Genomic DNA, 24,855 nt, shown 5'->3' on the forward strand with positions numbered 1-24,855 from the left:
ATTTATTTTTCATAAACAGTGGTATGGCCACAGCAAGGTCATACGTTGCTTGAAACTCAAGTCCGGGCAGAGACACAAAAATACCCTCACAGTGGGGTCCCTTTGCACTTTGTAGGAGGAAGTGGAAGAAACTGTATTGCATATTAAATTTCCAATTCAGCAGGCTTCAGTGCAGTTCTCTTCTCCCCAAAGCTCCAGACTGTGGGTGGTACCTCAGTGCCATCACATACAATGTAGGACTGTTAACCCTGCAGTCCCCTGCAATGTAGGACTGTTAACCCTGTGAAAGAGCCGTGTAATCGTGGCTATGAGCAGCTTAGAGGGGAGGCAGTGCTGGACCGGTTACATGGATGCAGAGAATAAAGAAAGTATTACTCATTATTTGGTTCCCATAGAAACAACAAGCATTTAACCCATACAGGGTCCCCCCTGCAGGAGTATTTTTGTGTTGTAGTCTGGAGTTCAGCATTATAAATAGGACCAAATGGTGTTTTTAAAACATACCATACATAGGGGACATTTATAGCGAAGAGAAGATAACACTATCCACTCTCCATATTGTCCTACAGCACAAGCCCACATCAAGGCCCACATTTTAAGACCCAGTCCTAAAATGAAGGCCACAATGTGGAGCCTCCATTGCCCCACAGAGTTTTCTCTGCTTAGTGCAGCAGAGAAGGTTCTGTGACTGGAGGAGAGCTGCCATTGTCATGTAAACAGTTCAAATGATCAGGCTCTGGTGCTGTCTTTTTTTTTCACAAAACGTTCAATTAGTTATAGCATCTTATAATGTGTTACATCAAAACTGCATTTTTAGAGGCAGCAGTATTTCTGTTACTACTGTGAAAATATTATGTGATATCTTAGTTTTATACTTCTTGCTATTAGTCACAAAAATTGATGTCTGGCAGTTTTGCTTATGTTGAAACGCACACCTGCTAATAAAATACTGTTTATGTTTTTACAGCATTTCAACGATATTTGATTCCGCTGCCCAATGGTGAGAGTCTTGATCTGTAGTCCTTTTTCTACAGAAGGCACTGTTTATAAACTATGTATTTATACTGGTGAATGGTGGAGGTTGGATCCCTTCCTTCATATGCCTTCCTGTTAGGAGGCAAGTCATAATTTCATATGGCATTGGCCAGATGGGAGAACATGGCCTACCTGGTTTCTGGCAATGTTGATTTGACTGCACTACTCTACTGCCTAATATCTCTAGCCAAAATGCTTTTTTGGATAGCGTGGGTCTCTTTTTACACATACAACAACAGTTAGTAAAATTTACCATTTATTTGTCTTTCTCTTATTTTTATGTTTTCTATAGATACCAGTGATCCGGCAGAAGCAGATTATGATTCCGCTGGCAGTAAGTATATGTTTAGATTGTCCTCTAAAATGCAACCTTTAGTGTTGTGATAGGTACATTATATATGATTATTTATTACAGGTATTTATATAGGGGAAAACATTTACACATTATTTTACATACTGTCCATGTACATTAGGCCCTGCCCCCAAGGAGCTAACAACAATCTAAAGTTACATGCTAACAACAATCTAAAGTTACTTACATGCTTACACACATACTAGAATCAATTTAGAAAGGGGCCTACCCGCATATCCTTTGTATCTTCTCCTTTTGCATGCATTAGTTTCCTTTGGTTTCTTCCTCTGCTTCAGACTCCATGCAGATTGTGAGAGTGCTACAAGGCAAAAGTGTTAATGGCTAAGCCACCATATTGTCCCTCATATTATTCCTAATTATAAAGCAGCATGGGTTTCCTTTTTTGAACCTTACTTAATTAAAACATTTAAAAATAATGCTCTGTGAAACAGCAGAAATCACACAATGCCTAATATTACCCTTTTAGACAGAAAATCATCTCCTGTGATCCTCTCTGACTTAGTTTCACTTTGTTATGAAGGCTTGCATTCCTTTGCTTGATGGCCTAGATAGATTAGACTGATAGACTAGACTTCAGTATCAAAGTGGGACTAAATCAGTGTGGACTAACTCAGAGAAGACACAGAAGACGCTTCTTTGGGTAATAGAGGAAATAGGCATTTTGTCTGGCAGCACTTTAGCTTAAAACATTTTTCACTTAAAACATTTTAAAATGGAGAGCAGGTTATTGTCAAAGTGACTCTGTTATAAGTTTAAACAACTAAAAAAAAGATGTCTCTGTTAAAAAAAAAGTTCATACCTGTCCTGCTGTACGTGCCGCTGATCTTCACTTTCATTAACGACCTAAGCTTGCAGAAGAATTTTTAACATCGGTTCCATCCAGTATATTTTTTTCTGCCAGCTCCTACATCACTACTGTGCCCTGTAGTGACATTGGGGGTTGGCAGAAGGAACCAAAGTGCAGTGGGGAACTAGGCATCTGATCCTACTAGATGTTTTGAATGCTGGAATTTCTTCATGAATTTTAGCTCTGCAAGAGAGCAAGGATTCATTTCTTGCATGGACATCTTTTTAATGGCTTAATCTATTGCTGCATAACAGGATTTGTGATCAGCTGACTGATTAGACAGAGGGCACTTTAAAGTTGGCGTTTACTGAATAAATGCAAAAAGAAATAACTGTACAAACAGGGTGAAAGAACAAAAAGCTATGCATAGAGTAGATAACAGTGAACAACCAGTAATGTGACTGTTACAAAAACAAGAACCACTAGAAGCAGTTTGGGTGGCAATAGGTGGCAGCACTCTCAGTAGATACACATAAGCAGTAGGTACAAATGAATACCTGTTTTTCCTTTGGGACAACAACGCTTTTGAGGAGGTAGGAAGTTTCTGGCAGTTCAGGTGAGCAGGTGCTTGGATCCTAGGACATGTTCCACATAGAAGTCACAGGTAGAGTGTCTATTCTGGATACATAGGCCAATGGCTGCATACACAGGGCCATTAGGTTTAGTACTCTGTAAACAGCAGGTACAGTGCTCTATATACTGACTGAGCTTAGAAGGAAGCTATGTGTTCTTGTGCTCAAACCAGGCGGCCATCATGTCTGGAATAAGGTAGGAGGACCAGTTCCCAGGATACAGCTCACATGCCTAGTCACTGTTGTCTAATCAGACATGGTCTTTTTGAGCACTACGAGCAGGAGAACAATATATACACCTGGGCTTCTCCAGGAACCCAGGGGCTTGTTGGGGCCCAGAAAATTGTGGAAAACTGGGTTAAAGGAGCCCAAACTTGTATCTGCTCATAGTATGTTAAGGGGCAATCTGATGCATTATCAAAAGAGTTCTTTTAAGTAATTTCAAGATTTCCTTCATATATTGTACTTATAAATACAATGTAGTTCCTAGGTTCCCAAGGTAATTTGGCTGATTTACTAAATAAATTGTATAAATATTAATCTCAGTTATCCAGTCATGTGAAACCGAAATTCCCACTTATTTCAACTGCACATGATTGGATATTCAACGTGAATAGCAATTTGCTTATCACATGACTTAACTCTCTTAGTAAACCAGCCTCACTATCTCTCCCACACTGTTGTTGCATCTTTCTTTAGGTCAAAATCAGTAATCGAGACCCCCTCACCATTGGAGTACACCAAGTTAATGTGTGTTTTTATGAAATTATTATTCTATTCATTTCTACCACTTTCGCTCAACTGAAATATTTTTTCAGTTTTAGGTGTGCTAAGCCTTTGCTTATATAAAGATCTACAGAACAATTTACTTTGACTTTTTCCTTTTTACAGATGACTATTTCATTGGTGGTCTTGGAGTAGGCCCTGCTAACTATTCAACCTGTGAGTGTTTTTTTTACCTTCTACCAAAAAACCTAGCCACTTTACTTATTTTATTTCTTTATTTGCCCTGTTAAAATCCACCTTCATCCAAAAGTTTTTTTCTTTTTTTGGATAGAGTAGAGAAAGAGTAGAACCTCTGTTTAAATTCTATTGCTGTTTGTATATTGCATTAACTGTGGTGATTTGTAGCCTAGCAGCTAACTGTAAGGTAAATTTTATTAAGGCCCCCTTGAATCCTTTAAGGTGACCTCTTATTTTGAGGGGGAAAAAAACTTCTCATGCATGATGATCTCATTCTCAACCCTAACCCTAAATTATTAAAAGGCTAAGGGCTCATTCACATAGGACCATAGACCCAAACAGCATGCAAGAGCCATTTGTTTATGTTTCCAGAGCAGCGTGGAGCTTCATGCAGGCAGCCTATATTAGTCAATAGAGAAAGCACACTGTGTGTGTTCAGGGCTTTGCACCCATCCATTCAAACTCGAATGTGTAGGTGAGTCTGTAAAGTCACTGTGTCTCCATTGACTAGCATAGGCTGCCTGTACACAGCCCTACACTGCTCTGGAAGCATAAAAAAACACTTTTGACTGCTGTATGGGTCTCTGTGCCCTTAACAATGAGCCATACAATAGAAAACTAATTAATTAAAAAAAATTAACACTACCTCAACCATACTGAGTGGATTAATGTTATACAAAGCACACAAACAGAGAGCTATAAATAAACAGTAAATAAGCCCCCCACAAATTCTAAGAATCCATAAAACCCCAACTTTTATAAACGTAAAAATACTTTTGGAGAAATGTGATATGTTCATCCTCCAGAATACAGATTACCCTTTTTCGTTGTATTTTGTATGCAGGGACATAGTTAACAATGAGAATGTCAGCAAAATGTGGCCAGTAGAACAATACAAAAATAACAGGGATCATTTTATTAGCATAGATACAGTGGAACTTCACTCTCTCAGTCAGCATTGACTAATATTTTTATTCCTTATGCTGCTAGCATTAGTAAATAGATAGGAGAGTATACAACATCTGCTTGCTTTGACCTTTTTTTGGATTTCTTCAGTTACTTCTTGGTTTCCATGCCTCGGAAAATTATGTCATACATTCCAGGAGTCTTCAGGAGGGGGGGGGGAGGGTTCCCAGCTCAGCCAATGCCTGAGATAAGGGAAAATGGATTCTAGGAAGTAAATGCTACTTGAATCATCTGCCCTTACCCAAGATGGCCACGGCCAGAAATGCCAGGGGGTGTTTTCCAAAATTATTTATCAGCAAAATAAAGCATGGAGACATGGATAGATAGATGGGGGAGTTTGCTTTGAATATTAACAATGAATTAAATAGCATTTATGGTTTGTGATGGTCAGATACAGTGCAGTTCCACTTTAAAGTTGGATTAGAGGTATTGGGTCCTAAGATGAGGATTAGGTAGTACTGGCATGGATGGAAGTTGGTCTATTACTTAGCAATGAAGGAAGAGGGGAAGCCCTCAGCTGACACAATAGAAAGTATAGTTTAGTTGAAGTGGAAGTAGATGAGTTAAAAATTGGCTCCATTGTAGATGTCCTAAAATGGATTTACCTGTAACTCCCTAAAACAGGATTAGCTTAAAGAATAAAAGTAGACCACAAGGACAATTGGGAACAAATCTAGCACAAAAATATTCACCAACAAAGTAAAAAAACAAACCATTTAATCGCTTATGATAAATTTCTTTATTTTATTTCAAAAGGTGTTTTATCTTTTTCTAGGCTCCAGCAAAGGAACTTGCTCCACCTGGGGCAAAAACCACTTCTTCACATTTGACAACGATCTCTATGAGTTCACTGGGTCTTGCAACTATGTCTTCGCCACTGTCTGCAACACTAACTCTCCAGAGTTTAATGTCCAAGTGCAGAGATCCAGTGGAACTTCTGTTACCAGGATTATGATACAGGTTGGAGCCATCAACGTGGTCATAAATGGAAACACAATCAAAATCAAGGGAAAGTAAGCCTAAATTTTACTAATTTCTAAAACCAAACATTTTTTTATATTTTCTAGCAAATTAAATAGGTAAAACATCAACAGGTCACATTTTTCGCTGCATGTGTCACACTGGCGAGATTTTCCTTCTCTTCCCAGTTGCTGTAAAGCAAGTAAAATCAGATAGTTGTCACCAGAATAAGTGTCCCCCTCCAAAGATTTCCCATGTGTTTTTGATCTGGTGACAAATCAAGATCCTATGTTTCCCTTTACTTTCAGTCATGGCGACAATGCTCATCAAGACAAATAGAAACTGGGTGTCTCCCTAGCAAAGACACAGGCATCAACCCTTTACCACTTGAAGCAAGACTGTTGAATTTAGATGATGTTTAATTTCATAGTAACTTCATCAAAACATAATACAGTCAATTTGTTTCCCATAGTTACTTATTTTTATAATTCTTATATTTTTTTTTCTTTTTTTGCTAGGAAAATAAGTCTACCTTATATGACAAGTGGAATTGAAATTGTCAAAACTGGGGCTATAACTAAGCTATTTGCTAAACAAAAGGAATTTGAGCTGATTGTGACATGGAGTAATGACAGCAATCTCATGGTAAGTTGGGGTAACCAAGGATATTATTCAATATTTGTCAAAAAATCTGACCATCGTAGGAATCAACATTACAGGAGATGTCTCCTATAGCAAGTTGTCAATACCAAGGGTTTTTATAATGTAGCCCAAAGGAACCCTTTCAGGTTCTAAAAGAAAGCAGGTAAAAGTCCCCCACTAAAGAAGAAGTATTATACTTAACTGTGGGATGGCCCATGTTTTCGACCTCTCCTCTGTTCCAGCTACTGCCTTAATCAGTATAAACTGTTCAACAACTGGGAGCTTTGGATGTTTGTATCCTCCGTCACTCTGGTTCCAACTTTTGACATATCAGGACTTTGTCCTGTCATGTTATAGGGGTCAGAGAAAGCTACCACAGTGCTGCGGAGGAAACAGGGACACTCTGGCAGAGGCTGCAGCTCTGGATCAGAATAGAAGCAGGAGGCATGGGATGCCAGAGCGATGATTATTCAATCAATCGATCGATTAACCTCTTCACTTGAACTTTTGCAGCATATTTTTAAAACTTGACAAGGTTGCTTTAAAGTCCATTTCCAACTAACAAATCTTTTAGTTTTGAATAGACCGGGAAGAGCTAGAATGTTTGTCATTATGATGATGATTTTTTTTAGAACTGCATGTGATAATGGTTTAGTGATTTGACAACAATAAATACAAATTCCTTCTTTCAGCTAATGGCTCAGAATCTAATGGCCATGGATTAAGTAACACACATATTCAAAGATTTTCCTTATTTCCAATATATATTTTATATAAATGTAAAATTTAAAGGTTCTTAAAAACCCAGCTATGTTCCAGATTAATCAAAGTTTATTATGGTTCCTAACCCCAGAAACCACTAAACAGCTCATCCACTCTCTCATCATATCACGACTCGACTACTGCAACTCCCTCCTCACTGGCCTGCCTCACCGCTGGCTATCCCCGCTTCAGTCGATCCTGAATACGGCTGCCAGACTCATTCACCTTTCCAACCGCTCTGTCTCCGCCACCCCCCTCTGCCAATCCCTCCACTGGCTTCCGATTGCGCAACGGATCAAATTCAAAATTCTAACGCTGACGTACAAAGCTGTCCACCATATTGCCCCAAACTACATCACTGACCTAATATCCAAGTACCGCCCAGCACGCACACTCCGCTCCTCACAAGACCTCCTTCTCTCTAGTTCCCTGGTCTCCTCCTCCCATGCCCGCCTCCAGGACTTCTCCAGGGTGTCACCCATCCTCTGGAACTCCCTGCCCCAACCCATCAGATTATCACCTACTCTCCTCTCCTTTAGGCGCACCCTGAAAACCCATCTCTTCAGGGAAGCCTACCCCACCCCCTGCTAACTTGCCGATCTCCTCCACTCTTCCTACCACTCCATCCCCCACAGCTATCTCCTCCTGTGCCACCATCCCCTCCCTCCTAGATTGTAAGCTCGAAAGAGCAGGGCCCTCGAACCCCTCGTGTATCACATTGTATTGGTATTGTTCTGTCACATGTTCTGTCCCCCTTTGTAATGTACAGCGCTGAGCGAACTATTGGCGCTTTATAAATACTGTATAATAATAATAATAATAATAATGTATCAAAACATTTTTTATTTGTTCAAAGTACAGGGTATCCCAAAAGTCTCCATACATGTATGGCAACTTTTGGGACACCTTGTACTATGAGGATGTGTTTAGACTATTAGACTACTATTCTCAGGTTTTTAAACCTACAGAATAGGAAACAGCATTAAATAGGAAATGTTTACTGAATTACCAAGCACAAAAGAAAAGTGTTTCAGGATTAAATCTTTATTGACATTTTGGGGTTGATTTACCAAAGGCAAATAGGCTGTTCACTTTGAAAGAGAATTGGCCCCAAAGCTTAGTAAGTGAGATGAAGCTCTGTTGACTTCCATCATCCAGTCATGTGCATGCAAAAATGCTACTTTCTTAAATTTCCTTGCAGGGGATTGGGTATTCTTTGCGAAGTGAAATTTCACCATATTGACTAATCTCTGAGGAAAATTCCCTTGCAAAGTGAATGGCTATTTTGCCTTTAGTATTTCAGCTCTTTTAATGCCGAAGTTGAGATGTGTCACGGACATCAGATGCAAGTGAAGGAGAAATTTTTCAAATATAAATACACCGACATGTTTCACCCAATGTTCATGCAGTGTAGATGACATATTTGACACTGGTGATAATCAACTATGTAATGCATTTATTAACCAAAAACAAAAACTTTAACCCACACAATTGCTTGTTCCCTCAAAAACAAAAGGCTAGGGTGTTGGTTGGCATTCTTGCATTTTGCAAGGAAAATTTCCACAAAGCTTAATAAATGAGGTGAAGTTCTGCTGACTTCCATCATCCAATTATGTGCAAACAAAAATGCTGTTTTTAGTTTTCCTTGAATGTGATTTGGTGTTTTTTGCAAACAGCACCACATTAACTAAATTCCGCGCAAAATTCCCTTGCACAATGCAAATTCACTTGCAAAGTGAACAGTGTTTTTTTCCTTCAGTAAATCAACCCCTATAGATTTTTCCAACGTCCATCCTTAATGTAAACATCTAATAGGAAACTAACATAAATCCTTATGTCTGAATCAATAGCTACTGCCTCATGTCCACATGTAATTAAAGAGGAAACAAGCTTTATCTAACAACAATGATTATTATTGCCAGTTATTATCTAATTGCATTCATATTTGCAATCCAATAATATATTACAAAGCAACACCCTCATTATTAGACAGAATATCCTCTAGTGTGGGTATCAACCACTGGTGGATGTCCACTACAGGGCTCTGAATGTCTGTACATACCTGCCTTGTTAGAGAATTAGGTTGATTCAGTAAAGAAATTGAGAAACTTCATACAGTGCATAATGTGAATATTCATTTCAGGTATCCAGCCATGTGAAAAGAAATGTCATTTTTACTTATTTCTTCTCCATATCATTGGATACTCAATTCCTTTAACTTTTTCAGTAAATCAGTCCAAATATGTTCACTCTACTGTAAGCTACCCATGGCAGATAACAGAGGGTACATGGGGAATCAGTTCATATGGGCATTTAATTATTCCAATGTAAATCCAGAATGCTGCTATTAATAATATTTTGAAAGTCCCACTCTAAATTTGTTTCTATATAAATAGGTGGAAGTGGACAGAAATTACATGAATAGAACATGTGGACTTTGTGGGAACTTCAATGGTGTCCACATGGATGACTTTGTGGTTAATGGTAAGTTTCCCAGATCATTTATGATATACAACCTTTTGGTCATAAATCAAACTACATGTACACCAGGTACTGTTTTAAACTGACAGTGATAGTCACAGCAGGGACCAGTGCTTCCTGCAGGAAGGGACTGAGAGCCTTTTGCCTGTGGAGTAAATACAACCAAGTGGCCCCTTAATGATAAGAGCAGATTCACATTTTGCAGATTCAGTTTTCTTTGTGGCTCTTGGCATTTCCTCACATGATATCTCAAAGTTGCAAAGGAAGCTGGTGCTGGAAGACTTCCCTTTAGCAGACACTGTCATTATAGGTTAACGGGCAGTATAGTGGATAAATGGTTAGCACTTCCACCTCGCAGTATCTGGGCCGATGGTTCGAATCCCAACCACAGCACCACCTGTCTGGAGTTTGTATGTTCTCCCTGTGCCTGGATGGGTTTCCTCTGGGTATTCTGGTTTCCTCCCACACTCCAAAGACATGCTGGTAGGTTAATTGAATCCTATCTAAATTGTCCCTAGTATGTGTATGTATGAATGTAAGTTAGGGACCTCTGATTGTACCCCCTTGAGAGTTAGGGACTGATGTGAATGTACAATATATATGTAAAGCGCTATGTAAATTGATGGTGCTATATAAGTACCTGAAATAAATAAATAATTACAGGTTTGAATGGGGAGCTATATAACTCCATCACTGACTGTGGTGCAAATTTATGTCTGAATAGTGATGCATGTTTACTCAGTGCCACCAGTCCAAAACATGTTATTAGGACTGGCCCAGAGGACAGATGCTACCCTTCCCCCAGCCCAGTCCTTTCCTGCTTTTCTGGTTGAATTAAAACTGAACTCCAGCCTTACCTTCAGTATTCCACGGTTGCACAGATTCCTCCGTGTTACTGAAATCACTTACTCTAATTTCATTGCACACTGTGAGATTCTCACAAAAATCCCTAATAGGACACAAAGGGCAAAAAAAAACAAACAGACAGGGGTTATAACCCTCCCTTACTTTATCCAAAATGCAAAAATAAGTTTTGCCTTTCGTTCTACTTTAAAAAAAATACTCTTAAATGTTAATTTCTTGACAGAGCTTGAAAAACACTTAAGAAAGACAACAAAATGGCCCTAAATAAATACAAATGTGGAACTTGCTTAAAAAGGCCCATGCATAAACTTTTGCATATTACATAGTACATTTGTTCAAATTTATTTATACAGTACATGTTTCATTTATTGCAATGTGGTATATTACTAGCAATGTAAACTTTTAGCACAGGAGAATGTACACATTCCTATTCATAGTAAATAATCCTCCTTATTGTGTTTTACAGGAAAAATGTTGACTCCTTATCAGTACGCCAGTTTGCAGCAGATGGATGACCCAAATGAAATTTGCCCTCCTCAGGCTCCACAGATAAACATGTTAAACAATCATCGATATGTAAGTTGACTTTTTAATTAACCTTCTTATTTGCAGTGGTATAAAACAATTAACTGAATTTTATTTGCCTTTCTTCTAGCTAACTGAGTGTTATGATCTTCTGGATCTGGTATCTGCCACTTGTATGGTATCCAAAATTCCTTTTCTTAAAAGATGCCAGCAAGACCTGCAGGAATGTGACATTCCAGGGGAGAGAAACTGTGCCTGTGCAACACTTTCAGAGTACTCTACAAGGTGTGCCTTGTGCTCACAGCCACTCAACAACTGGAGGACCAAGAACCTCTGCTGTGAGTACTCTAGGAACAACCTCCCAAAAAAGATGTGGCATGTTTACGCTGGCCATACCCTTGTGGACCTTTGAACAGAGATTCATAGGAACATTCATGTCAAGATTCTCCCCAGTACATCTATGACTTGACTAATGTTCAAAAGTATTTCAAAAAATGTTTGCTTTTGACATTTGATCTTGGTTGGATTTTCCTGAACAAAAACACTGTTAGAAATTCAATTGTTCATGAAAAATATTCCATCCTGCTTCTTGAGATTTTATCATTATGGCATGTCGATTTGACCCCACCAAGATTAGAACATAGAATGAATGTTCTTAAAATGGATTTTTAAAAAAAAAATTCTACTAGCATAAGGTAGCTTTAGTATATTTAATTTTCCTCCAAAATCTTTTCTGTGTTATAACAGGAAGTCGCATTTTCTACTTTCCTGAATTCAGGTATGTCAGACTGGTGTTTAAGGGCCACATGTGGTCCTTTTGCTCCATCTCTACAGCTGTCATTGGCTCAGCTAGGAAAAATTAAAAGTGCCCTTATATGCTCTCCAGTAGATGAGTTACACCTTCTTACATAATTTTACAGCTAAATACTTCAGGAAATGTTTTAAAGCCCCTTTCTCTGAAATTAAAGCTTTTTTTATTTTTATTTTAATTACAAACATATCATACTTACCTGCTCTGTGCAATGGTTTTGCACAGAGTGTCCCCAATTATCAGTTACTGGGGTCCCCCGCCCATGATCTTGGCTCCTCCTCTTCTCTGAGTGCTCTCATAGCAAGCTTGCTATGGAGACATTTGCGCGGGTTCAATCCTGAGCTGGGCTATGTGTATCTAACTCAGCCCTGACCACCGCTCTCAGCTTGATTGAGTGCAGCAGGAGCCAATTGCTAATGCTACTGCTTCTGAGCCTGAGAGAGGGTAGATAAAGAAGCAGTGCTGGTGTAGATGGGCAAACTGCTGCATAGATATAGGACTCGGGTAAATGTTTTGGGAGAGGGGTGGAGGGAACAACTAGTGGAAGATCTTTTTACCTTAATGCAGATAATGCATTAAGGTAAAAAAAAAAACCCTTTGGCTTTAGAATCACTTTAACTATGGAATGCTGCTGTTTTTACTATAATGCTAAACCTGAAGTTTAGAATTTTTGAGTGATAGAGTACTAAACACCAAAGTGATGTGTAATGCCCCATTCGCCATTCAGTAAGCTTTTACTAATATTCTCCCACGATGCATCGAATATGAATGGAGGAGGAGTAAGTGAATGACACAACCTGCACTGCCCCTTCACAGAAAATATTGCATTAGTAGTAAGAATAGTAGTAAGGTTTCTCTGAATGGCAAAGAGGGCATAAGGGGACAGGCAAGTGGCTCAACTCTTCTCAATATCAGCAGTACAATAGAAGTTGTGTCGCTCACCCATCCCCTTCTGCCTTCTCCACTATTCAGAGACCTCTTTTTCCCAGAATGCAATCTGTTTTGTGAATGGGCAGTGAATATTCTGTCATTCATACACTCTTCCTCCATTCACAGAACACAATGCATTCTGGGAGAGTAATAGTAAACTCATCACACTAGCAGCATGTGCTGTTAACCCATAGCACCAAGAGATAGATGCTCAGGGCAATATCCAACAACTATGAAGACTGTATGAAGGGAGGATTTTTACAATAAGCAGCAGTGTGCAAGACATGGGATACATACCATCACACTAAATAATTCGTTTTGTGTTGTATTGTCTCTCCACAAATTACTAAACTTCGGCATTGAATTCTGAAGTGTCATGATCTTAATGCGCTTATAAACGCAAATGCTTATAAGGTTATATGGTTAACCACGTTTACGCGCGTTTACAAGCATTGAATCGCCAGTAAAATCTACTCCTGAATGCAAGTTTGGTGCATTAAAAAAAACTACTGTAAACTCAGCTGCCTGTACACAACTGTAAATTACTATGTGCACATGGACACATAGGAAAACATTAGGAAGCGTTCCGGGGCTGCTGAAAAAATGCAGAAAAGCTTCTGAACGTCAGTTTAGGAGCTGCAGTGTACATGAGTCTTAGTCCTCACAATTCAGCGCACTGATTCTTCGGATTTGGGGATGCTTGCTGTACTTTTACTTGGGAACAGCAGAATTGTAGCACCATCTGCTGATGAAATGAAACACAATCATGCAGAAGATAACTGACTGGCCATAAAGCTCTGTCTATTTTCGGTACATACAAAAATTTACAAGGGAGAATTTGGAATGTGTTCTCACCAAGCCCACTGCCGTGATAAGTGTATTTGCTTAGGCTAAATTCCTCAGTAAGCATTACTGATTTCCTCAAAGTCAGTGACACTTCAAGCCATTCAGAAAATGGACTGCAATTTTGGTCCAAAAGTTCATAGCTATGGGCAACATAAAGAGCATATTGTTTTTCTTTCACAGAGTTGGATACATGTCAGCCTACACTGTATCCACATACAATGATTAAAACTAATTTTTCTTTGCCTCTTTCTTTGCATCACAGATTTCTGCATTTGATACTTAGAGAAAAAAGGGCAAACAAACAGAACATTAATAGTAATAGTCATTCTCTGATATAGGGGAAAGGATATGGTGGCTCATCAGACGAAAGGTCAAAGGAATGCTGTACTGAGAAATGATCCATCTGAAGTCTCTTTCTGAATATGTATTTGCCTGTCTGTCAGGCTATTTTATTGGTTTTAGGTCTGGATTTACCATTAAGCACAGTAGACTTTTCCTGTATAATTATTGGCCACACGTTTTTCCTTCCATTTTTACAGTTGAAATATTCACCTCATATTGTATATCTGTTACCACAATATTTTAGGCCAGGTTAGAGCCAGGAAAACAAGGACATGCCTTTGGTAAAATGTAAAGGAGGTAATACAACATGTACTAGCAAAGGGGTATAGCTGGCATTGCTAGGCTACAGGCTACAATGATGAAAATCTGGTCCTAATTGGCTTCAATACCTCTAAAGTCACTGACCATAGGTATGTATGTAGGTTCTTACTTCAATTGCCTCATACATGTTCTGGGTCAGTGATGTAGAATGTAGAGATGCTAGATCCAGCCAAGAAACTATCATTTTGGAAACCTAGAAAAAAAGTCACAAGTTTGCGACACCTTGACAATCACATATGTATGAGTCTGTTGCACTTGCCAATCCAAAACCATGGGTATTATTTTGGATTTTTCACCTATCCTCCAATCCATCCTTCCCCCTGTTGTAGCTATAACAATCTCTCATCTCTTGGGAAGGCTTTCCATAAGATTTTGAATGTGTGCCAGTGAGAATTTGGGTCCATGCACAAAGGAGATACAAGTCTCAACAGGAAAACCCTTACCTTTCCAAAAAACAGTAGGGAAGAGTTTGCATTTTTGAGCAATGAAGCGAAGATATGTTATATCAGACTTGTACTATTTCTTCTATCAAAAAGTGAAATGCCTATAATTATTTAATGACCCAGTAATTTGTAGGAAGGGTGATGATTAAAATGTGCTTGCCAGATGGGGAATTAAAAAATTATTTTAGTTGTTTATTTCAAGCTGATACCAGTTAAACATGATACAATTCAAAATCAGTATCCTTACTACAGAGATAAATAATAATGTCATTAAAATACACAGAGGTCATTAAATATGTGACTTTTTATCGCATTACAATGGACTGATTACTCTTATATATCTGGAAAAATGAGCTCGTCTGCCTTTTTATCTTAGACTATTATATGGGTATATTTCACAATGTGAATGCTGTGATACGTGTAATGACCGAGGAGTAACCTTAGATTCACTATAGGTATGGGGGGATATAAGATATAGCAGTTCTACACAGGCTGCAAGGTTGAAAACATCTCAGCAGGTTTCTATCCAAGAGGATAATAGGTATTATACATGTCATCGCAATATTAAATGCCTTGCAGATATAGTGTAGCACATGACATTGTAAGGAGATAGAGCATGAGTTAACCTAGCCATTCACAAATGGAAAATCGGCCAAATTTTGATCAGTTTGTGGCTGTTTGATCAGCTTCTGATGATAGGGCTTGTGGAAAATTTTCCCTCTATTAGTAGCTGCAGTTGTCATGGGAGGGTTAATTCTTTCATCCACCTATTTTGTGTGAATGGTGGAAATTGTTTGGGTGTAGGAATCTGTTTTTTTTTTGGCTTGCTGGCTGAACCAAAAAACAGTATATGGCCTGCTTTACACTACAAGGACACTTTTACATTATTATGTGGTCCACTAAGCTACAAAGAAGGGGATGTCTTCTCTTGAATAAGTGTCCTCATTGGACAACTTCCCTTCTATTTCTATAACAGAGTCAAGTGAAAATTTTAGATATTTGCTCCCTTTTAGTACTTGAAACAATTTAAATAATCCTTGAACCCCCTACTAGAAATGGGATGTTCACATGGACCCTTCTATGAACCCATTCTGCTGTGCTGTTTGCATCTAGAAAGTCACATTTCTTTCTTTTTGTAACAAAGCCCATTATAAATCACAGGAGAACATCATTTATGCTTACTTAAGGAAGAGCAAGATCACAAACTGCCCATTTACCATGTACTACACTGTACCTTTCTAGAAGAAGCACACAGATTACAGTGTGGGAAAGCATGCTTCTACAATGATACATTGTTAAGATGAAAGTGGGTGTTCTGTAGTCCTAAAAGAATTTTTGTGCTCATGTAATCACACAGTTTCACCATAGATATAGTACAGTGAGTAAGTATTGGCTCTCTATGACAGGAAGTGTATTACTAGCACCAGATGCAAAAAAGTTAAAAATTCTGCAAAAAGCAAACTAATGTAGCCATCACATGTAGGCTGTTAAGCTGCAATATACTACATTTGTAATTTTGAATTTAGATACACTTTCAATGGTTCCAAAATACTTGCAAAAACATTGATTTATGCTATAATACTATATATAATAAAACTATGCTCTACTGATGTGTATTATCCATATTCTTTTCTTTCCTTTTTGCTTTTTAGCCGTGGGCACATGTCCATCCAATCAGCTTTATGATGAATGTGCGAGTCCCTGCAGCCCCACTTGTTCAAACCCTCAATACACATGTAATTCACACTGTGTTTACGGCTGCTTCTGCCCACCAGGTAAATTGGATAGTATGAAATGACAGAGAATAAAGAGTTCTGCACTATCCAAATTCACATGACTATATGCACACAACTCATTCTCCTGCTCCATGAACTTACTTTTTTCCAGCGCTTTTTCAAAGGCCCAGCCTAGCCTGACTGTAGCACATCTTAGATACAATAGAAAACAGTCTAAAACCAGGGGATCTTTGAATTCCAGCAAATTTTAATACATGTTAGATCGCACAGCAGTCTTCAATGTTTTAGCTGGAATGTATGGAATAAATCCTAGCCCAAGCCATAGCTGAAATATATTATAAAGATATTTGGGATGTTTGACATAACAACCAACTTATACTCACAGGTGAGGACAAAAGTAACTTGACTAGGAAATTAGGTCATGCTAGCCATGTAATATACCAAACTTGAAATGTCTTTTTGCACAAAAAGTATTATATGAGGGTAATGGAACAGAAAAGCATTGATCTACAACTTGCTGTGGCCCATTGGGTTTGCCCTGTTACCAGCAATTATCTATACAGTCTGAGAACCTATCTTCTCCATTTAAAGAATAAATAAATCAAAGCAAAAAGCCATGGAGCTCCAGCAGTATGGCTTTTTGAACCTTTACTACATCCCAGGTTATAGGTTAGCCCCAGAAATTGCAGTTCTCGCCACAACCGCAATATATTTTTTTGGCTTCATCACAATTAGTGATGTTATGCTGTCCTGGCCAAATATATTTTTTAAATTTTTCTCTTGAGAAAGTCCTGCTGTACAATATTACTGTTTGGATGGAAACTTAAAGAGGAGTTCCGGTCCCGCCACCGCCCCAAATAAAAGTTTAAGGTCAACAGCTACAAATGCTGTGGCTGCTGACTTTTGATAGTAGGGCACTTACATGTCCATGCATCTAGTGGTGTCCTCACCCTGAGACGATTTTTCAATTATCTTCCTGTTGCTGGCTCCGCCATCTTGACTAAGGAAAACTAGCAGCTTCCTACTGCGCATGTGCAAAAAGAACTGCACCTTGTGAATGGGCTGCAGTCCTATGGGACCTTGGAAGTGTCCCAGAGGGCTGCGGGGGGGTGCAGAACTTCTAAGCCTGAAGTGGAAGTGGGTACCTGTCAAAACCAGGTACCTGCTCCCCACCCCCCCCCAAAAGTTGACAAATGTGGCAGCGGAGGGAGAGAGGAGGCAGAAAAGCAGAGCTTCCACTTTTGGGTGGAACTCCGCTTTAATTGGGTTAAGCTAAAGCCACTTTAAAGGGCAAAGGCATGCCATGGGAGAAATATAGGGGCTGTCAAATGTGCTGACCTGTTATTTTGCAAATGTTGTTATGCTGGTCCACTTAGTTGTTGAGTCTCTGAACTGGAAAAAGTATGTAGACTAGGAGTCCTTATATGCATGCGTGTTCTGACTCCAAGTTCACTTTTTGCTATGCAGAAACACAATATGGGTTAACATGCATTGTATTAAGGCAGCTCCTTTATTATAAATGGGCTGCCAATGCACCCCAGTACTGTACACTAGAAACTGTACCTAAAACGTTTTTTACAATGCAATGCACCACATTGCATTATGCATTGCAAAGAGCTGCAACTCAGCTGTGATGTTTTAGGCTCCATGCACACTAGTGGTTTTTTTAAGCTAATAAAAAATTGGGAAAAATGCTGAATAACAAAACATTGGTAATAACGTTTTATAGTAATGTTTTAGTAGCGTTCAGAAGCATTTAGCGCTTTTTTCTGCTGGAAAACGCTAAAAGAAACTCTACAAAAACGTTTTTTTTTTTCTGCATTTGGAAGCTGAAGCTCAAAAAAATGCTAATAGCCTAAAGTAGTGTGCATGGACACACAAGATAACACAATTTAGCTTCTAAAAGCAGAACTAAATTTGCTAATAGCTTCTAGAAGCTTAAAAACCGCAAGTGTGCATGGAGCTTAAAGGTTCTATTTATCAGTCTTATCACCCAAGATTCACACAATGTTTACCCAAAATTCATACATTTTCCCATTTGAATCTTAAATGGTAATTGGGTGAATCTTGAATGAAAGTTGTATAAATTTTGGGTGACAATGTTGATAAATTGATCCCTTATTTTGCTGTAGTGTCATTCACAGTAAACTGCACTGCAATTTGCTGACGTGTGAAGATTTCCTATAACTTTGTTAATAAGTCCAATGCATTGATTGCTCCAAAAGTGACAGAGCATTTCATTTTATAAAATAGTGTAATACTGGTGAAGTCTGCTAATATTAGGACTAATACATATTATTGGAAATTGGACCAAAATATCCGTATTCAGAACAATCGCTCCAATATCTGTTTGTTAGCGTACTGCTTTCAAGTGCCATTGTCAACTGTCCAGAGGGACTTATTGGAAAATGTTGTCGTAAGTAGAACAAATGATTTTCATTTAGCTAGTACAGTATTCATCCTTAATAAAACTAAATGAGCAAGACCACTCATGACTGGAAACACTGATCTGCCCTGGAACATAGTTATGTAGTTGTCCTCTGTCATTTGAGAATTTTTGTACAATGAATGGCATTCTCGTTTTAAGCATGGTATGAACATTTGGGGGAAATTAGATGATCGTCCGATTTTCTAATAATGTGTACTATGCTTTAAACATTGTTATGCAGCACTTCTTCCACTATCTCTAAGGCTGTAACACATACTCAATATATAGATTTACCAGTAGGTATACCGCCACTACATTTTCATGAATCATTTCGCCAGTTGAAGGAAAATGGAAGAACAACTAAAAAAAGCTGTAATTTGTTTTCTATTGATACCATAGATACTTTTGTTTCTTACAGTTTAGATACATTGCATCAGATAAAAAAATGATATGAACATCTTATTCCTTTTGTAGGAACTATCCTTGATGACCTGTCTAAAGACAACACCTGTGTCCTACTCAGCGACTGCCCTTGTTTTTTTAATGGACAAATCTACAATCCTGGGGAACACATTCGTACTGACTGCAGTGTTTGGTGAGCAAGCAAACTAAACAAATGAGGAAGTTTCCCCATCCATTGTGTAATATTGTTTCATTCTGAGTTGACATCTTTCAGTCAGACAGTTACACAATTGGAGCAGGTGTTGGCCCTCTGACTTGATTGATGCTTTATGATTTGCGCCACATTTTGTTTCACTTGGCAGAAAGATCAAATTGTTATAACCACACTTTTAGTTAGGCATATGTAGTAAAGTAGAAGGACATTTATGAATTATTTAACGCAGCAAGGCAACACTAAGGTAATAGTCCCAAATTTGTCCTTTGGCTGCTCTAAAGTTGGTGATGAGAAATGCCTTTTCCAGCATGATGGAGCTTCTTGCCATAAGGCAAAAGTGATAACTAAGTGGCTTGGGGAACAAAAGAAGAACTTGTGTTCAATCCTCAAGAGGCAGGTAATAAAAAAAACCCCACAAATTACATATTGTTGCCAGTCATTATCCCTGTTCAACGCTGCACTTGTTATATGATGATGCTGTACTGCATTGATGACAGTATGTAAAAAAATTGTGCAAAATGTTTTTTGCATTTCTTCTTTTTCTACAAAATTATGGCAAAAAATTACAACGTCAAAAAACTCGCCATGCCTCTTACTAAACACCTCAGACTGTCAGACTGTCTATTTTCTGAAAATCAGTCATTTTGGGGGTATTTGTACTGTCCTGGTGTTTTTGGGCCTCAAGAAATGAGATCAACCATCAGTACATCAGGATTTATCAATTTTTAGATATACACCATTGTTTTGGACTCTATAACTTTCCTACCAACTAAATAATAAACACTGATTTACGTAATTTTTACCAAAGACATGTAGCATTAATTTGTGTAGGAAGATTATTTATTTACAAAATGTTATAGCAGAAACAAAGAAAAACACAATTTTATTCAAAATGTTTTCATTTTCACCACAAAAAAAAACCCCAAAAGTTGGGTAAAAATGCCTGGTAGGCAGTTGGTTTATCTGGCTAACTGCATCAAAGTAATCTCTATCTGTCCAGTTCCTACTCTGCTCTGCAAAATGCTTCAAATAAAATCTGACGTTTACTACTTCTTATTTATGCATCTGTTTAAAATGCAAGTCTGTCTTGTCTTTAATAATACATCTGCCACAGACCTTGCAAATACAGTATGTCACAGTCGGCTATCCAAGAATTCAGATACACAGGAATCATATACACTGCAAATCTTTCACATTGCTAATTTTCTTCATAAATGTCCCACATAGTGTTTCTTTATACATTTCTATTTTCTTGTACAATACATATTTTGTTTTTAATACGACAAACATGAACCATTTTAAATGAATATGTTGCTTTACCATCTAGCAGTTATGGCGCTAGCTTCTTTTGCATGTTTACCTGTCTTTTCTAAGTTGCTCTGTTGATCAAATATCTGGTTACGAAGCAAAGAAGCAACAATTCAAATTGAAATTTACCACACAACTAAAAATGAACTATCTTGCATGTATCACTTCCTTTTTTTTTTAGATATTTCTACCAGTAGGATTAAGAGATTGATGAAGTAGGGATGGGGAGTTAGCTGGTGCTAGAGACCCAGATTCCTAAGACTCCAGCACCCCTGAAACTGTTGATTTTCTGACAGAATGACAGTGATGAGAGCTCCTCTTAGGCAGATCAACTTGCTGCAGCAGAGACTGCTGCTGTCAGAACATCTTGGACAGATTGCAAGCATGTGTTTAGCAGACTGGGTAAAATGTGGAGGCAATAGGGGTTATTTACTAAAATGGGTGCAGCTCTGCATAGAAACCAATCAGCTTGCAGGTTTTCTTGCCAAAGTTTAATTGAACAAGTTGAAGTTAGAAGCTAATTGGCACCATGCACAGCTGCACCAGATTCTGAGTTCACCAGTTTTACTAAATCTCCTCCAGTGTCTCTTCAATGCTCTGTTACATTAGTACCATGGGTGAAATCTGTATTTAATGGAGAATTACAGTTACAAAAAAACCCACAAACTTACATATTCACCTCCATGTGACACTGCAACATGCAGGCTCTAAGACAGAGAGCTGACAGATTACATAGCCAATGATCAGTCAGCTCGTATTGGAGAACAGTGACTGTCAGTCCCTGCACTGTGCTCTGCTTCTCTAGCACTCACTGGAGCACCAAGTTGGGGAGGGAGATGGCGCAGCTGGCTCTCAGCCTTACCCCAAAACAATACTATCGGGATCCTTCCCAAATGTAGCACAGCTCTGCACTGTAGTTGACTCTTCTCCTGAGACCCAAAAGGGAAGTATAACCAAAAACGTTATGGCCATACTTCTCCAGATTGTATTGGTAGAGGGTCTCCCTTTAATGTATATCTAAACTAGAAACTTTTTTTTCCCATTTTGAAATATCATATGTTCAGGGTGTTTTTTTTGCCATTGTGTCCCAATTGGGGAGGTGTCCCTTCTGTTCCTGCCCTGTGCACACAACATGAAGTGAGAGGAAATCTCTCCAAAGTGAGAGAAATTCCATATTAAACAGATGTCACTGGATCAGGTGTTGCCACTGGAAATGTTCTCTTCTATTCCTGTTTTGGAGGCAACTCAAAATGTTGGATTCTTGCATATGTACAACATAGGTGCATGTCTTTTTCAGCATCGCTGTTGTAAGTTTATACCCGTTTAACACTAATGAAAACTCTTTTGCATTAAAAAATGGATTCTCCCTCAGAATTAGTCTCAGTGAAAGCAGCTACCAGGGCAAATAGAAAAAGTAAATGTCTAACGGAGATAAAGACAGTAATGGATACCAATCAGGGGTTCTCATCACTATTCACAAAAAGATTTGGCTCTATATACTCTTGAAATGGCTAATAACAAAACCACATGTTAGACTTATTGTGAATAAGAGGTTCTTTTAAAGTATGGGAATATAAAAAATATACAGCTCTATATATGGCCGCAGTAGTGCTTTAAACATAATACACAGTACCAGTTTTTTTATGAAGGTGAATCACTATACTGGGAAATAAGGGCAGCACTGCAAATACAAAACTACAATAAAAGGACCACACCACGAGATGGCAAATAGAGCTGGCCAAATAATTCTAATTGCTGCATAATTTGCTGCTTTGTCTAGTAGCAATCACGTGTCAGCTTATCCGTACATTTCACAATCAGTCATTACATAAAAACCTACTTATCTGTGTCACATCAGAATCTACTGTGACAACTAGTGAAAAGTATCCTAATCTCCCCTTTGCATGGCAAGTGTGAGTTATGGACAACTACCATGTGAATTCCAATAAATGCCTGTGTATTATTAGGTTTAAAGACTTGATACGTCTGTCTGTGTAATGTTCCCATCATAGTCAATTACCCATGATTGTCCATTGAGCAACGTAAGGGCATTAATTTTACACCAGATCAGCACAGAATCATGTCTTCATAAATTTCTGAAGAATAGAAATAATTGGTTAGGTTCATGTGACATACAGAATATAGAAGTGTCACCAGCATCTTTCAATCAAGAGATCTATAAAAGAAATATAGAAGCTGTCAGTGCTGAGCTCATTCTGCAAATACTTGTTGTCTGCCTGTCTCCCCATCAGTAATTTGCAATGGGCCTGGATCAAGAATGCAGCAAGTAAAGTTAGAGGGAAGTCTGAAATTCAGATCCCTGCACTTGTTTCCGGGTTAGGCCACATTCACACTTGTGAAAGGACCTGACATCGTTTACATGTAAGAACCCCAGTTGTGGGACGCAGCCCCATTGAAAGCATTGTGTAGGCTCCCACAGTTGATTACAGGCTGGATGCAGACAGTCACTCACAGGGGATTGTTACATGAGTGATTACATGTGAGCGGCTATGTTTAGCTATGGGAGCTAGCAGCCTCCTATTGCTTTAAATGGGGCTGTGTCCCACAGCTAATTGCTGGGAACGCCCATTAGGGTTCTCACATGTAATCAGTGTCTGGCCCATTCACAAGTGTGAATGTGGCATTAATGATGTAGAAAGTGCTGAAGTTTTTGCTGCTATTTTTGATGCTAGTGGCTAAATATCCTTTCACTTTCTGCATGATTATTGTCAAAGGGAGTGAGGTTTAGCTCTTCAACAGGGAGACATATGACAATAAAAGGAAGTTTAGTACTGTATATTTAAGAAGGATTGCAACCCTTTTTTTAATGTCTGTGTCCCTGTCTCTGAGACATTTTATTTGTTCCCCAAGGGTCCCTGTGAGATTTCATTTGTTCTCCTTGAATAGCCAGTGGGACAGGAAAAAAGGGGACATCTCACATATAAACAGAGATTGGAAAAACCTGACACGCATCTAGCGGGTTTGTCAGCAAACCATTTTATAGTATAGGAGGCTTATCAGAGACAATGCTATTCTCTATATCTAAGCTGTTGTTTATGTTTTCATATGTGCTGTATGCAGGGGCAGACTGGCAACTCATGGGACCCCTGGGTAATAGGGGATCATGGGGCCCCTGTGTCCTTGCCCAAACTCAAAAAAAGCCTTTGAAAAAGGTACCAGGGGCATCTCATAGGGCCCCCTACTGACCCCAGGCCCTCAGGCAGTGCCCGAGTTTCCAAATGGTCAGTCCACCCCTGGCTGTATGTTGTTTACATGGTGAAATGTGATTGTAATTCTGACTAGTTTGACTATATTAAGGGCTTGTTCACATATAGTGCTGTGACTGAGGTTTTTCCATATAACACCAGTCCCTGTTTAGGCACATAAAAAACAATTGTTTTCTATGTGCCCCACTTGCACTGCAACGCAACCCAGAGTTGCAGAGAGCTTCTGTAAAATACAGACAGCATTTTACTAGAGCACACAGGAATGCCTCGATTGTCACCACACAGCAGCACAAATGCACTGCACTGCTGTGTGGAGACATCAATGAAGTGTGACTTTGTGCACTTCAAATAAAGTTAAAAGAAAAAAATTAAAGAGTGTTGTTTGCAGAAACGCGCTTCGCACAACCCCTCACCTTGGCTCACTGCATCCAAAAATTTCACATGAAACAGAGCATCTAGCCTGTGGACAGAGTGAATGAGCCCTGAAGCCTAACAGAGGGGGAGATTTACTAAAACTAGAGAGTGCAAAATCTGGTGCAGCTGTGCATAGAAACTGATCAGCTTCCAGGTTTTATTGTCAAAGCTTAACTGAACAAGCTGAAGTTAGAAGCTGATTGGCTACCATGCACAACTGCACCAGATTCTGAGTGCTCCAGTTTTAGTAACTCTACTCCAGAGCCTTCAGTTTAAACTAGCTTAAAAAATTCCAGGTGCATCAGAACAAAAGGGCGTTCAATGTCTCTTAGTTCTATTTCCTTATAAATCATTCACATACTGTTCTCTATATAGGGAAGCAGCGATCTCTCTGCAGAGGTCTGACATGGCCCCTACTAAGTCACACCTATAGCTCTGCAATT

The 24,855-nt window shown here is 38.8% G+C and overlaps 1 protein-coding gene across 1 annotated transcript in view; it reads left to right on the plus strand.

Annotated features, from left to right (window-relative positions):
• The window catches only part of MUC6 (mucin 6, oligomeric mucus/gel-forming), a 78,885-nt gene that overhangs the window by 5,614 nt on the left and 48,416 nt on the right, over nucleotides 1-24,855 (plus strand). Inside the window, exons 3-11 of the mRNA XM_089653508.1 lie at nucleotides 1,328-1,369; nucleotides 3,719-3,769; nucleotides 5,532-5,769; nucleotides 6,235-6,361; nucleotides 9,517-9,604; nucleotides 10,932-11,041; nucleotides 11,121-11,328; nucleotides 16,336-16,458; nucleotides 19,322-19,442. Of these exons, the coding sequence (XP_089509634.1) occupies nucleotides 1,328-1,369; nucleotides 3,719-3,769; nucleotides 5,532-5,769; nucleotides 6,235-6,361; nucleotides 9,517-9,604; nucleotides 10,932-11,041; nucleotides 11,121-11,328; nucleotides 16,336-16,458; nucleotides 19,322-19,442 (1,108 nt within the window). The remainder of the gene's footprint in view (nucleotides 1-1,327; nucleotides 1,370-3,718; nucleotides 3,770-5,531; nucleotides 5,770-6,234; nucleotides 6,362-9,516; nucleotides 9,605-10,931; nucleotides 11,042-11,120; nucleotides 11,329-16,335; nucleotides 16,459-19,321; nucleotides 19,443-24,855) is intronic.

This window comes from Staurois parvus, unplaced genomic scaffold (assembly GCF_062004578.1).
Source record: "Staurois parvus isolate SC_StPar_1 unplaced genomic scaffold, SC_StPar_1.0 ptg000715l, whole genome shotgun sequence".
Taxonomy (NCBI): domain Eukaryota; kingdom Metazoa; phylum Chordata; class Amphibia; order Anura; family Ranidae; genus Staurois; species Staurois parvus.